Source organism: Salvia miltiorrhiza, chromosome 3 (genome assembly GCF_028751815.1).
Source record: "Salvia miltiorrhiza cultivar Shanhuang (shh) chromosome 3, IMPLAD_Smil_shh, whole genome shotgun sequence".
NCBI classification, from domain to species: domain Eukaryota; kingdom Viridiplantae; phylum Streptophyta; class Magnoliopsida; order Lamiales; family Lamiaceae; genus Salvia; species Salvia miltiorrhiza.
The window spans coordinates 40,402,359-40,416,856 of record NC_080389.1 but is presented as its reverse complement, the minus strand read 5'-3'; the positions used below and the strand labels follow the sequence as shown (position 1 = coordinate 40,416,856).

The following is a 14,498-nucleotide window of genomic DNA, read 5'->3' as shown; positions in this document are numbered from 1 at the left end:
ACTTTAGTGTGGTTCGGGGCTATTTTCACAAGAAAGGAGGAATTGGCTTTGCGTTCGAAGCGGAGTTACTTGCTATTATCACGGCAATCCAAATTGCTCATGATAGGCAATGGCGCCATCTTTGGGTTGAAGCTGACTCTTCTTATGTCGTTCGTCTGTTACAGAAACGCTCTACTTTAGTTCCTTGGCGTTTCCTCGCTTCGTGGAAACGTATTCTTGTCTTACTCTCTGATTTTCAGTTGCATGTTACACACATTTTTAGAGAAGGGAATGCAGTTGCTGACATTTTAGCAGCCGATAGTATGGAGGAGGGTTGGTGGCCTTTTGAAATCGACATCATCAAGACGGCTGTACGCCGGGACATCTCTAACCATAGCTATGTTCGACAAATCAGTTAATTGGTGTAGGACTCCTTTTGAGTTGGTTCAGCTAGCTCTTTCAACATATACTTGGTGGTCGGGCTTTTTTCTGGTGTTGGCGACTCAGAGATCGAAGGCTGCGGCGTTCTGGTCCTCTTCAGGCACTTTGCTGGAGCTCCTCGAACTTCGGCGTTATTGGGGTCAGGGTTCTTCCAGATCTCGTGGGGTGGGGAGTCCATCGAGTTTTTGGTTCCTGTTGGCTCGGTCCTTTTATCGAGCACTTGGTGGTCGTTCTTAGTTTTGGCGATTCAGCGGATGCTTCCTTTGGGCAGATTATGATTCGTGGTATACTAACGGCGACGGCGTATAACCGGCCGTGTAGTAACTATTCTAGTATGGTTTTTAGGTTTGGTTTTGTGGTGAACTCACGGCGACGGCGTATAACCGGCCGTGTGTTTCTTATGGAGTGCTTGCGGCGACGGCATTTAACCGGCCGTGTTGCTCTCCTTGTTTTGTTTGCGCTTACGGCGACGGCATCTCACCGGCCGTGTAGCTTTTTGTGTGGGTTCGGAGTTGGGTTTTATGGAGAACTCATGGCGACGACGTATAACCGGCCATGTAGTTTTCATTTTTCTTTGTTTTTGTTTGAGCTTACGGCGACGGCGTCTAACCGACCGTGTTGCTTGTTTTGTTGGGTTAGAGCCGGGATTGTTTGGGGACGATGGTTAGGCCGGAGTTCTGGAAACTTTCCCTTCCGCTCTTTCCCCTTTTTTCTTCTTTATTTTAGACGAGTACTCTTTTTCCTTTTCATGGGTTTTCCCACTGGGTTTTCCGTGAAAAGGTTTTAACGAGGCTCAGCCCTTAGTCTGCTTTCCTGTGCTTGCAAGGGTTTTTAGGTTTTCTTTTCTTTTCTAATAAAATCGCATTTAATAAAATATGAAATAGATGATTGTAAGTTTGGATTATTTATGTGGAGCGCCGAATTTGTATTGTGAATATGGATAAATGTTAGGCTAATATTTCTTTATCAATTAATAGTACTACTATTTTTTCCAGCATAGTACTTGATACAACAATCATTATAAAGATCGCATGGTTTTTAGTGTAGTTGGGTGAATTGTTGAAGCATGTTAGTTTGAGTATTAACTAAGATCGCTTTGTTTAATAATTTATTTTTATTTCTCAATGATTTTGGCTACGAATGGCGTTCTTAATTGTATTCAAATTTGTAGAAATACGTGAGAATTGTGAATGTATAATTTTTATTTCAATCCCGAATACAAAGGTTTCATAGACTTTGCGAATAGTCAACCAACAATAATAGATGGCGACAAAGTTAAATGTCCATGTAGGAGGTGTGATAATATAAAATATCACACCACGAACATTGTTCAATATCACATTGTAAAGAATTGATTCGTACAAGATTATAAAATTTGGAGGTTTCATGGTGAAATTGAGATGCCCACAACTAAACATCATCACTTAGATGATGTTGAAGATGATCAAAGTACTTATCATATACTATGGTGATGGATGTTGTTGTTTCACATTTTAACATGTAAGGCATTAAAGAGCAACTAAATTCCAATGTACAACAATTATATAATATGTGGAGTGCTGCAGATAAGGAGCTATGGTCTGATTAGTCTTTAAAAAGAAATTCTTCAGAAAAATAACTTATTTACCAATATATAGTTTCTACAACGTAACACAGAGACAAAAAATATTTGTCACTTTTAAGTTGAACGCATTTTTTGGGAGAAGACACACATATGATTATCTTGTATTGTTTGAGCATTATGAAAAAACATAAGATGTGAACTGAAGTAGTTCGACACAATATTGTAGTAAGTCGGAGTAGAAGCTTCAGACTTTTCGAGCTGCCTTATTAACTAAGTCGCAACTGAAATCCCATAGTCTCTTTGCCAAAGCCTCGTCTCTAGCAAGTCTGCCCGACTTGAACTCGTTGCAGTCCACGTAGTACTTCCCCGACACTCCTTTAAGGTTGGGGTGGAGCGCTACATAGCACGTCGTGGCTGCGCCCTGAAAATCGAGAGCAAACTTATATACATGTTATGTTAACCTTAGATCATATTTTGTTTAGGATATTCTTACCTGAGGAACATTTTTCCATAGAATGTAAGTGGCCAGCTTCAACATTTCTGCAGAAAAATCTTGATTTAGTAAAAGTAAACTAGCAGAAAAGTAGTGTTAACTTCAACATTTCTGCAGAAGAATGTTTGGTTCAATGCAAGAAAACCAGCACGTAAGTGTTTGTTAATTTTAAGATTCCTGGAGCAGAATCTTGATTTAGTGCTAGAAAACTTAAAAGTGCTATATATCTTGAAGATTTCTGTAGCAAAATATTAGATTTAGTGAAACAAAACTTAGAAGTGTTAACTTGAAGACTTCTGCAGCAAAATCTTGAAAACTAGCACACAAGTCTAAACTTGAAGATTCATTTCAAAAACAAAGTCTAAACTTGAATATTTCTGCAGTAGAACATTGATTTAGTGTGAGAGAAAACTAGGACTACATACTGATAAAAATCCCAGAATATCTGAACAGATTGGTCATGATCAGCCCAGGATGCACTGAATTTACTGTAATATTCACTCCTTCACTCTGCAAAAGCACACGAGTTTGAGTTTCGACAGTTCCTAGAGAGAGTTTGTATGTGCAGAGATTACCTGCAGGCGCCTAGAGAGCTCATTTGCGTGCAATATGTTGGCTAGTTTGGATTGCCCATATGCTTTCTTGTCGTCGTATCTGTCATCAAACAGAAATGTAGGAGAAACACAACATGAAACATCACACTAGGCTATCTTATCATGCACCAGCTGATTTTGATGAACTCACTTGTTTTTATCATTCATCTGTTCGAATGCAATCCCTTCTCGATAGGTGAGTAGATGTGCTACCGATGACAGATTGACAATTCTGCCCTCGATGCCCGTGGTTTTCGCTGTTTCTTTCATCTTGTCTAGGAGTAGGTTAGTCAAGTAGAAGTGGCCTGACCCATCAACCCCATCAAGAATGTAAGAGAAAGAAATATTTCAAGAAAATATAAATTACTTATATTATACCAAGATGATTTGTAGCAAACTGCATCTCAATCCCATCTTCAGAGAGCTGAAAAGGGCAGAACATGATACCAGCATTGTTTCTGTAAAAAACAAAAGCTTCAGTATTCTACACACTAACCAAAATATATGGGAATTGAATGTAAATTTTGTTTTGTTACATTAAGATGTTGAGAGGAAGGTTAAGAGTAAGGAAGTGATGAGTGAAGGCCTTGACTGAGTGGAGGGAAGCTAGGTCGAGTTTAAGGATATCGACTCTAGCTTTGCTGTAATCTTGAAGAATAGCCTGTTTTGCTTCATTTGCAGCTTCCATATTTCTTGCTGCAATAATAACATGTGCATTTCTCTGAGCTAACACTCTTGCAGTTTCCAAACCAATCCCACTTGCACCACCTGCACTTGAACGATTCGGCTCAAAATTTTTTAACCAATATTGAAAATTAACGACTAATTTATGATACAAGACCGTGTTATTATTATTATTATTATTATTAGGGTTAATTGCTCCTAAATACACCATCTTTCCTTGAATTCTACAATTGCACATCACCTTTAAAATCCGCCCCTAAATATATCACCTTTCCTTGAATTCTACAATTGCACATCACCTTTAAATCTGCCCCAAAATACATCATCTTTATATTTTTTCTGTTTTTGCACATGACTAAAAAATCCTCAAGAAATAAATTAAAGTGTTAATTTATAAATTTAAATATCTTTTTAGCAGCGAAAATATAATAAAATAAAATTATTTATACATTTGTATAAAGAATTTTATTTTATTATATTTTCGTTGCTAAAAATATATTTAAATTTATATTTAAAACTTTAATTAGATTAGGGTGTTACCAATTTAAATGACGTGGCTTCCAAATTGGCAAAATTGTGTCGTTTTGAATGTTATGATGGTATGTGTTACCATTTTATTAACGTGGACAATAATTACATGTTCCCACACTAAGTATACTATGTATGCTTATCTCATATTTAATATTTCAGGTAAATGACATTGGAGGCGCATGGAGAGTCGAATGGGCGCATCGAACCTCTTTAAAAAAAAATGTTTCTTTCAAACTCATTATATTATTCATGTAGGTACTTTTGATTATTGTAACTCTAAATTCCAAATTATATCGAATTCGTGTGAAATTTATTAAAATAAAAGTTTCATTTTATTTTCTTAATGCCATGACCTGTTTATTTTTTTAATTCAAGTTATTTCTAAAAATTTATTAGAGAATTTATTTCTTTACGAAAATACATACATATATATATATATATATATGATTTTAAACTTTATAAAGAATTTTATTTTATTATATTTCCGCTGCTAAAAAGATATTTAAATTTATAAATTAACACTTTAATTTATTTCTTGAGGATTTTTTAGTCATGTGCAAAAACAGAAAAAATATAAAGGTGATGTATTTTGGAGCGGATTTAAAGGTGATGTGCAATTGTAGAATTCAAGGAAATGTGGTATATTTAGGGGCGGATTTTAAAGGTGATGTGCAATTATAGAATTCAAGGAAATGTGGTGTATTTAGGGGCAATTAACCCTCCTTATTATTATTATTATTATTATTATTATTATTATTATTATTATTATTATTATTATTATTATTAAGATGGAAATAATATTATACTCCATCCGTCCCACGAATCTTGACACATTTCTAAATAAATTAGTCTGAAAATAAGGGGTCTTAATTACATTATCTCTCATATTTTATCACTTTATTACTTTTTTTCTTCTACTTTATCACTTTTATATTTTATTATCTACACACTTAAAATACTAATTTATAACTCTTTAATTTCTGTGTCGAAATCAAACGTGTCAAAATTCGTGGGACAAATGGAGTAATTAATTGATGTGTACAGTTCAACAAGTTTGTCCGGTGACTGGTGAGGTCTTTCACGATCAAGGCATGGATTCGTTTAATTTTCTTATCATATGAATTTATTTTTTTCCATTATTGAAACCAACCACAAATTTGGAAAATAAATTTGTGGTATCAATGTAATGAAAGCAACCCAATAATGTTAGATTTTGTCATGCCAACAACTAATAACACAGGGATGTACCTTTCGGTTGGCCCAATTAGGGAATGCGGTGACTTTCCAATAAAATGTCAAGAGTTTGAACCCACTAGCATCTTAAAGATCCAACAATATTTTTCTTATGTGCTTGTAAGGATAGCTTAACAATTATATATATATAGAGAGGTTAGTTATAGTGAAAATGAAATTAAAAATTTTAAATTGGATACAAGATCCAAACTTCAATTATTTGGGAAATAAGAGTAAGAGTATTAGTTGTATATATATATTAAAAGTACATCATTATCTCGACATAAATATATACGATATAGCTTTGGTCTTTTTTTTCTTTTCTTTTTTTTTCTTTTAGTTGTAAGTAGCAGGAGCGGATTATGATTCAAGCCTGACCTGTAGGATATGGATAGGCTATCTCCGCCTGTTCGCACTGGATTGAGATTCCGCCTATATTTGATTGAATGTTTTTGTAGGATGGAAAATTATTCAATTAATTGAATTCATTATTTGTTATTTGGTTTCGATAATGAGTTAACTATTAACATTACTTGAGAATAACTCAATCACTCAAATTGTTACCCTTCAAAATAGAGAGAAAACAAAAAGAAGGAAATCCCTTAGTAGTGATTTATTTTCATTGCTAAATCAAACACTCAATAAAAGTAATGATTATTATTACCATTTCACTTCCTTTATTTGATTTCATTCCATTTCCACTCATCTATTTGAACTAAACGAGCACTCAGTGTATTATATATGATGTCCTACTTTATATCTTATTTTCAATTTTACTTATATTTTATATATTTGTTTTTAATTTTAATTTTGCATGCTTTAGTTTAATTTTGTAATTATTAACTAGAGTTTGTTCCATCAAATTAGATATATAATTATTTTTATTATTTAATTTCACTTTTATTAGCTAATAATAGCTTGACAAATTAAAACTTATGATATATAATTTCTTGAAATAAAAATTAAGTATAATTTATACTTCGGCCATAAGGCTTGGACACGGATGTTAAAAAATGAATAGTTTATAATAAAATAGAAGAAAGAAAGTAACTTTTTTTTAGGATATATTTATCCAAAAAGTAGGAAATAAAGAAGAGATAATTATGTGTGGAGTACAATAATATTTAATGTAAACAATATAAGCTGAATGAGGATATTTGTTATGTGTTGACTTTTCATTTTAGAAAGTGACCAATTGAAATGAAACGTTCAAATAAGGAAACATACCTATTAAATTGGGACGGAGAAAGTATTATTATAATAAATTTTATTTTAATAAAAATATTATTAAATAATAGTAAAACATAGTGATACACATCATTTGGAAATTGGATCTCATCCCATGTAAAACTGGATCTCATCCCACGTGGAGTTTACTTAAATTAATATAGTTATAGTACATTCATTATCTACTTCATAAATGGCCCATAATTCATTCATTGCTTCTAGTTGAAATGTCTTTAATTGAATATATATTTAAAACACATGGCATGAAAGCATTGCATATTGTGTCTTACTTATTGCAATTTGCTTGTTTCGTCTTAATTATTTGTATTTAAAAAACGACTTTCTTCTAGTTCTACAAGGTACGTATATAAGCCTAGCTAAGCCTAGGGCATAGCGGTATTAGATTTTCAATAACAAAATATATTATGATAAGTATTGAATAATATTAATAAATAGATAGGAATAGGGGATAGTGACCTTTAAAATACACAAAATCTTCTCTACATCAGAGTGTACCGTACACTCGGGTTGACCCGTACTCAAATCTTGACCCGTATGTTAATCTAAACTCGCATCCTGACTCAAATCGTGTAAATGACATTATTCAGTTATACAAATGACACTGCTTATAATTGACACTATTCAATTATATAAATGGCACTGTAACATTTTAAAATGTTATAGTGTCATTTTCAATCTTATAGTGTTATTTAAAATATTATAGTGTCATATATAATCTTATTGTGTCAATTATAGAAAGTGTCATTTATATTTCTGAATAGCGTCGATTATACACAATGTCATTTACAATGTTATAATGTCATTTATACGCAGTGTCATTTGTATAACAGAATAATGTCAATTATAGGTAGTGTCATTTGTATAACTGAATAGTGTCATTTACACGATTTGAGTCAAGATGCGAGTTTGGATCAGAACGCAGGTTAGGATCTGAATACGGATCAACTTTAATGTACGGTACACCCGGATGTACCCAAGACCACCTCTTATAATATCAATGATCAATTTAATATGTTGGGCCTTATTCCATATGAAGTAAGTTGCACATACATTAAAATTTAGGAAAAAGGTCTTATTCTCTGTTATAGGCAATAGTTACAGACTTTTACGAACATGCAACAGTTACAGACTTTTACGAACATGCGAAAAATAAAAACCCTTTAAGACAATTTTCAATTTTAATTAAAACTCAATTGATTTTATGACGCTGGAGTGTAGGGGTGTAAACAAACCAAGCCGCTCGCGAACTATTCGGAGTTCGCGCGGCTCGAAAAAAGCTCGTTCAAGTTCAATTAGAGAAGCTCGATAAATAAACAAACCAAGCTTGAGCTTAGTAGTATTCGGCTCGTTAGCTCGTGAACATGTTCGTCAAGTGATTCAGCTTGAAAAATACTCCCTCCGTCCCGCGCAAAGTGGTGCGTTTCTTTTGGGCACGGAATTTAAAGAGTTATAGATTAGTGTTTTAAGTGTGTAGGAGAAATAAGATAATAATAAAGTGATAAAGTAGGAGAGAGAATGTAATAAGTGAGTGATTAAGGAAAAATAAGGGGTGTCTAATTTTTGTCAAAAAATGAAATGCACCACTTTCGGTGGGACAGCCCAAAAAGGAATACGCACCACTTTCCGTGGGACGGAGGGAGTATAAATTATTAGTAGATACAACTTATATTTATCCACTAAAATTAATAATAATTGTATTAAATCTCTAATTAATTTTATTTGTCATAAGAAAATAATTAATATATTTATTATTTTAAATAAAATAATTTATTTTTAAAATAAAATAATCGATATTTTGAATATATATAAATTTAGAAAATTCGTATAGGCTCGATTAGGCTCGTGAGCTTCAAAGTATTCGGTACGTAAAGTTCGGGATTTGATTCGATACTAAACAAATCAAACTTGAGCACACCACGGCTCGATTCGATTACACTCCTAGTGGAGTGTGTATATATTGATTTTCATTAATTCGCTGGAAATACGCGTATACAATTGCAGAGTCAATAAGTTTTAGTAAAAACTACTATACAAATTATCCCAAAAATAATGCATTGCAATCAACAATGCATCTCAATCAATTAATTTAGCTTCTAATTGAATAAGTCAACCAAACACCCTCCCTCTCAATGTCATCTCAATCAACACAGGCCACAAATTAATTCTCCTATTTCATTTAGGCTAGTCTCCCAATCAATCCAGTTCATGAACTAACAGACAAATAAAACCCGATTTTGACGTTGAACGTGAGCAAGAACAGCGCGCACACACCAAAACTATATTAATGTGCATGCATGCATTGAAGAGTCTAATCAATTAAATACTAATAAAAAAAATAAAAATAGATCAATTACCTGTGATAATGGCCGTCAGATTTGTAGCATCAATCCCTTGAGTAACCTGTTCAGCCGTCGAAGCTGATCCGAACCCACTAGCCCCCGCTATACCTGTGATCAACCTAAACATCTTCTGCTAGAGAGAGAGGTTGACTTGGCCAAGAAAGAAAAGAAGGTGAATTTATAGAGAGATAATGAGAGTGGTGTTGAGAAATGAAAGAAGAAGAAGAAGAAGAAGAAGAAGAAGAAGAAGAAGAAGAAGAAGAAGGTGGTCACGGAAAAGGCAAAGGACAATAATAAATTGTATTGAGATTGAGATGATATAAGGGGTTTTGGGGGGATTATAGGTTTGAATTGGGTGTATATGCATTTAATGATAATCGGTGACTGCTTGTGAATGACAACTATTCCTAACTACTCCTTACCATATTAATTCTGTGAATACCTATATACACATTTACCTCAAAAGATTCTTATGAATTTATATAAGGCTCCATCTCTGTATCTGGCCTCCCCACGAACAAAAAGATAACTAGCAAAAAAGTATTTTACTTCACATGTACAAGTACATATATATTAGGTGATGACATTAATTATTGATTAATTATTTTCTTGTTATAATTAGAAGATGGTATGCCGTCAGTTTGCTGATGCATGAAAGGTCTGGACAATTAATTTTTAACGTGTCCACGCGTGGAAGCCATTGATGTGGAGACGGATGCACATTAGCACCCATAGGGGCACGTGCCCACACAAATTTGTTTATTTATTATTATTATTATTATTATTATTATTATTATTATTATTATTATTATTATTATTATTATTATTATATATAATAAAAAGGGAGAAAATCCATGGAGAATGACAAAAAAAATTGAGAATGAAGAATAAATATTATCCGTTTGATCTTGGAAATCTAATGGTGGTGATAATTGCCTTTAATAAATATGTTAAATATCCTAAAGGTTAAATAGGTAAAGCAATTATTATTATAACCGTATTCCTCCATAACTTAGTTGACTGAATGTAGTTATTTTCGGAAAATCAGAGCCATATCTTTATGGGGTTACAATTTAATTATTTTTTCCTTGTATATCACATTAGATAACTTATCACACTAAAAGATTTTTCACAATCATCACGAACACAAAATTGAAAAAAATAAAAAGAAAATTGCAATTGAAAAGATTTATTCGTAGAGAGACATGCATGAATATCGGTATTAAGTATTTCGAAAAAATGTTATATATTTTTTCCATTTTAATTCAGTTATTTAAAAATTCAAATATTTTTATTTATATGTTCGTAATTTTGTTACGATTGTTCGAAAAGTTATATATTAAATCAATAATGATGTTTGGACACTAGGTGTGCAAACCTCCAAAAAACCATCGGTTTTCCTACTAGTCCAAATGAGCCGGTTTTTAGTGATTTATAGATTTACTAATTTATCCTTTATTAGATATATTGTTTTTTTTTTTTTTTCTGTGTTATGATTTTTGAAATTTATGGTTTTTTTTGTTTCCTAATTTTTCGGTTTTTTGTTTCCTTATATTTTCCAACTTTTTTTAAAAAAATTAATATTATTTATTTTTATTGATGATTAAATTATTTATTTATATTCTAAAATTGTGTTTTATTTTGTTTCCACTAATTTTATGATTCTCTTTAAAAAAATCTTTTTTTTTGTTTCCACATATTATTTTTTTATTGTTTCGAAAAATATTTTTTTTTCTGAATTTTTTGTATTTTTCGAAAATTATATATTATTTTTTTTGTTTCCACATATTATTGTTTTATTGTTTCGATAATATTTTTTTCTGAATTTTTTGTATTTTTCGAAAATTATATATATTTTTATTTGTTTCCACTAATTTGGATATTCTCCTAAAAATAATCCAAGATTTGTTTCCACAAATTTAGAAATTCTCCTAAAATAATCTTCGATTTGTTTCCACTAATTTAGATATTATTGATGATTAAATTATTTATTTATATTCTAAAATTGTGTTTTATTTTGTTTCCACTAATTTTATGATTCTCTTTAAAAAAAATTCTTTTTTTTGTTTCCACATATTATTTTTTTATTGTTTCGAAAATATTTTTTTTCTGAATTTTTTGTATTTTTCGAAAATTATATATTCTTTTTTTTGTTTCCACATATTATTTTTTTATTGTTTCGATAATATTTTTTTTCTGAATTTTTTGTATTTTTCGAAAATTATATATTTTTTTATTTGTTTCCACTAATTTGGATATTCTCCTAAAAATAATCCAAGATTTGTTTCCACAAATTTAGAAATTCTTCTAAAATAATCTTCGATTAATTTGTTTCCACTAATTTAGATATTATCCTAAAATAATCCTTGATTTGTTTCCACTAATTTAGAGATTTTTATTCTCCAATAAATATTCTTTGATTTGATTCCACTAATTTAGAGATTCTTATAAAATAATCATAGATTTATTTCGACATTTATTTTATTTTTCGATTTTTATTTTTTATTTTGCGAATTATATGTTAATTTTATTTATTTCTACTAATTTAGAAATTCCTTTCAAAGTATTCCTAGATTTGTTTTCATTTTTATATTTTTTTCAAATATTTAATAAAAAATTCGAAGATGATTTAAAAAAAAAAACGAAATACATGAAAAATAATATGTGAGTTATACTTTGCCACCTTGTCCGGTAGTGGCAACCGCATTAGTGAAGCGTTAGAAAGAAAAATAAAATTAATCATATGATGGGGCATCGATTGAAAAAATAAATAACATATACTTGGATTAAATGTATTATAATAATCCAGTAAATGCTATATAACAATAGGAAATAAATTTTAATTAATTAATTAAAATAAATTAGTGAAGTTCAAAAAAAAAATTGTGAATACAATGTAATTTTGGTTGGAAAACTATATAACATATATTTTAAGAGAATGTATTATAATATTTTATTGAAGTCGAAATAATTAAACTCAACCTTCATCAAGTTTAATTACATAATTGAAATAAATTAGTGAAGTTGAAAGCAAAAATACAATATAATCAATCCTACGTAGAGATTTTACTCGGAAAACTATATAACATATACTTTATTAAAAGCGATATGATAATAAGAAAATGAACTACTATAGTGTGAGTAACGAAACAGAAAATTTTCAACTGAATCACGCGATGAGATTTTGCTCGAAAAACAATATTACATATACTTTATTGTAATATATTATAATAAAGTATTGTATTATATTACATGTTATATGGTTCTCCGAGCAAAATGCCATCGTATGATTCATTTTTTTTTTCAAATTCACTAATTTATTTCAATTAATTAATTCATCTCTATTTCATTGAGTATAATTATTTCTTATTATTATATCGCGTTTAATACTATATTATAATTCATTGTATTCAAGTATATGTTATATAGATTCCGAGCAAAATCTCTACGTAGGATTGATTATACTTTAATAAAATTTCCTTCATTATATATATATATCTTATAAATTTTATTTTTATTACAACTTCACTAATTAATTAAACTTCATTTCATCGAGTATAACTATTTCGACTTCGTTACTCACACAATAGTGGTTCATTTTGTTATCATCATATCAATTACAATACTTCATTATAATATATTCAAATAAAGTATATGTTATATAGTCTTTCGAGCAAAATCCCATTGTATGATTCACTTGAATTAATTTTTTTTTCCATTACTCACACTATAGTAGTTCATTTTCTTACTATTATATCGCTTTTAATAAAGTATATGTTATATAGCTTTCCGAGAAAAACCCCATCATATGATTCGTTTTTTATTAAAACTTCACTAATTTAATTCAACTTCATTTCATTGAGTATAATTATTTCGACTTCATTATTTACACTATAGTAGTTCATTTTTTTTATTATCAAATCGACTTCAATACTATATTATAATACATTGTCTACAAGTATATGTTATATAGTTTTATAACGAATAGTTGAATCGACCTGCTATACATAGTCTTGCAAGTGAAATACATTCATATCAACCATTTCACCTCATTTTATTATATTTTTCCTCAAAATCACTAATTTAATTTAAAATAATTAATAAATATTTATTTTATAACGAATAGTTGAATCGACTTGTAATACATAGTCTTGCGAGTGAAATGCATTCATATAAACCAATCGGAGATTTGGTGAGCTGCGCTGCGGCTTTGGTTTCTGGAGTTGCTTTTGGCATGGTCGTTGCTTGTTGGGCAGATCGCGCAATCGGAGATTTCACAGAGTTTTAGTTTCCGGCGACGACCTCACTACGCTCTGATCGTGGTTTAGTGGTAAGCTCACGGCGACGGCATCTTACCGGCTGTGTTGCTTACTTATGTTTGTCTTCTTTGTTCGAGCTAACGGCGACAGAATCTTACCGGCAGTATAGCTTTCCTTTCTGGGCTACTTGGCGACGGCGTCTCACCGACAAGTTGCCTCTGTTTGGTTTTTTTTTGCGGGGTGAGAGCCGGGTTGGTTTGGGGACGATGGTTAGGCTGGAGTTCCGGAAAATTAACCCTCCGCTCTCGCCCCCCTTCTTTTCGTTTTTTTTTTATGGGCACTCTTTTTCCTTTCTACGGTCTTTCCCTATGGGTTTTCCGTAGAAAGGTTTTAACGAGGCTCGGCCCTTAGTCTGCTTCTCCTGTGCTCTCAAGGGTTTCTTTGGTTTTTTTTTTCTTTTCCTTTATTAATAAAATCGCAGTTTAATAAACCATTTCACCTCATTTTATTATATTTTTCCTCAAAATCACTAATTTAACTTAAAATAATTAATAAATGTTTATTTTATAACGAATAGTTGAATCGAATCGACTTGTAATACATAGTCTTGCGAGTGAAATACATTCATATCAACCATTTCACCTCATTTTATTATATTTTTCCTCAAAATCACTAATTTAACTTAAAATAATTAATAAATGTTTATTTTATAATGAATAATTGAATCGACTTGTTAAACATAGTTTTTGGAGCGAAATATATTCATATGAACCATTTCACCTCATTTTATTACGTTTATCCTCAAATTCACTAATTTAACTTAAATTAATTAATAAATGTTTATTTTATAATGAATAATTGAATCGACTTGTTAAACATAGTTTTGGGAGCGAAATATATTCATATGAACCATTTCACCTAATAATCTTTATTTACTTGTGTATCAAGGGTTTGTTATGAAAACAAATCCTAACAAATCCTAAAATTTAATTAATTAATTAATAATAGGAAACAAATTAGTGAAAACAAATAAAAATAACAAAATTTTAGCAATATAAATATCCGAAATTATAACATAATTTTATATTAGATAAAAATAAATAATATTATTTTTATCTTATAAAAAAATCTAAT

General features: G+C 30.5%; 1 protein-coding gene across 1 annotated transcript; it reads right to left on the bottom strand.

Moving 5' to 3' along the window:
- Positions 1 to 2,010: 2,010 nt before the first annotated feature.
- LOC131016695 (short-chain dehydrogenase TIC 32 B, chloroplastic) lies at positions 2,011 to 9,644 on the bottom strand. Its single transcript, XM_057945398.1, has 8 exons — positions 9,121 to 9,644; positions 3,607 to 3,838; positions 3,449 to 3,528; positions 3,222 to 3,375; positions 3,053 to 3,131; positions 2,903 to 2,987; positions 2,478 to 2,524; positions 2,011 to 2,405 (listed from the first exon to the last, which is right to left on the bottom strand). The coding sequence occupies exons 1-8, from the start codon at positions 9,230 to 9,232 to the stop codon at positions 2,229 to 2,231; spliced, it is 966 nt and encodes a 321-aa protein (XP_057801381.1). The 5' UTR covers positions 9,233 to 9,644; the 3' UTR covers positions 2,011 to 2,228.
- Between the last annotated feature and the right edge of the window lie 4,854 nt (positions 9,645 to 14,498).

Coding starts and splice junctions, on each gene's coding strand:
- LOC131016695 (XM_057945398.1), bottom strand. CDS start 9,232: ATGTTTAGGTTGATCACAGGTATAGCGGGGGCTAGTGGGTTCGGATCA. Junction 3,376..3,448: donor GTTTGCTACAAATCATCTTG/GTATAATATAAG, acceptor TTGATGGGTCAG/GCCACTTCTACTTGACTAAC. Junction 3,132..3,221: donor CAGATGAATGATAAAAACAA/GTGAGTTCATCA, acceptor GTTTGATGACAG/ATACGACGACAAGAAAGCAT.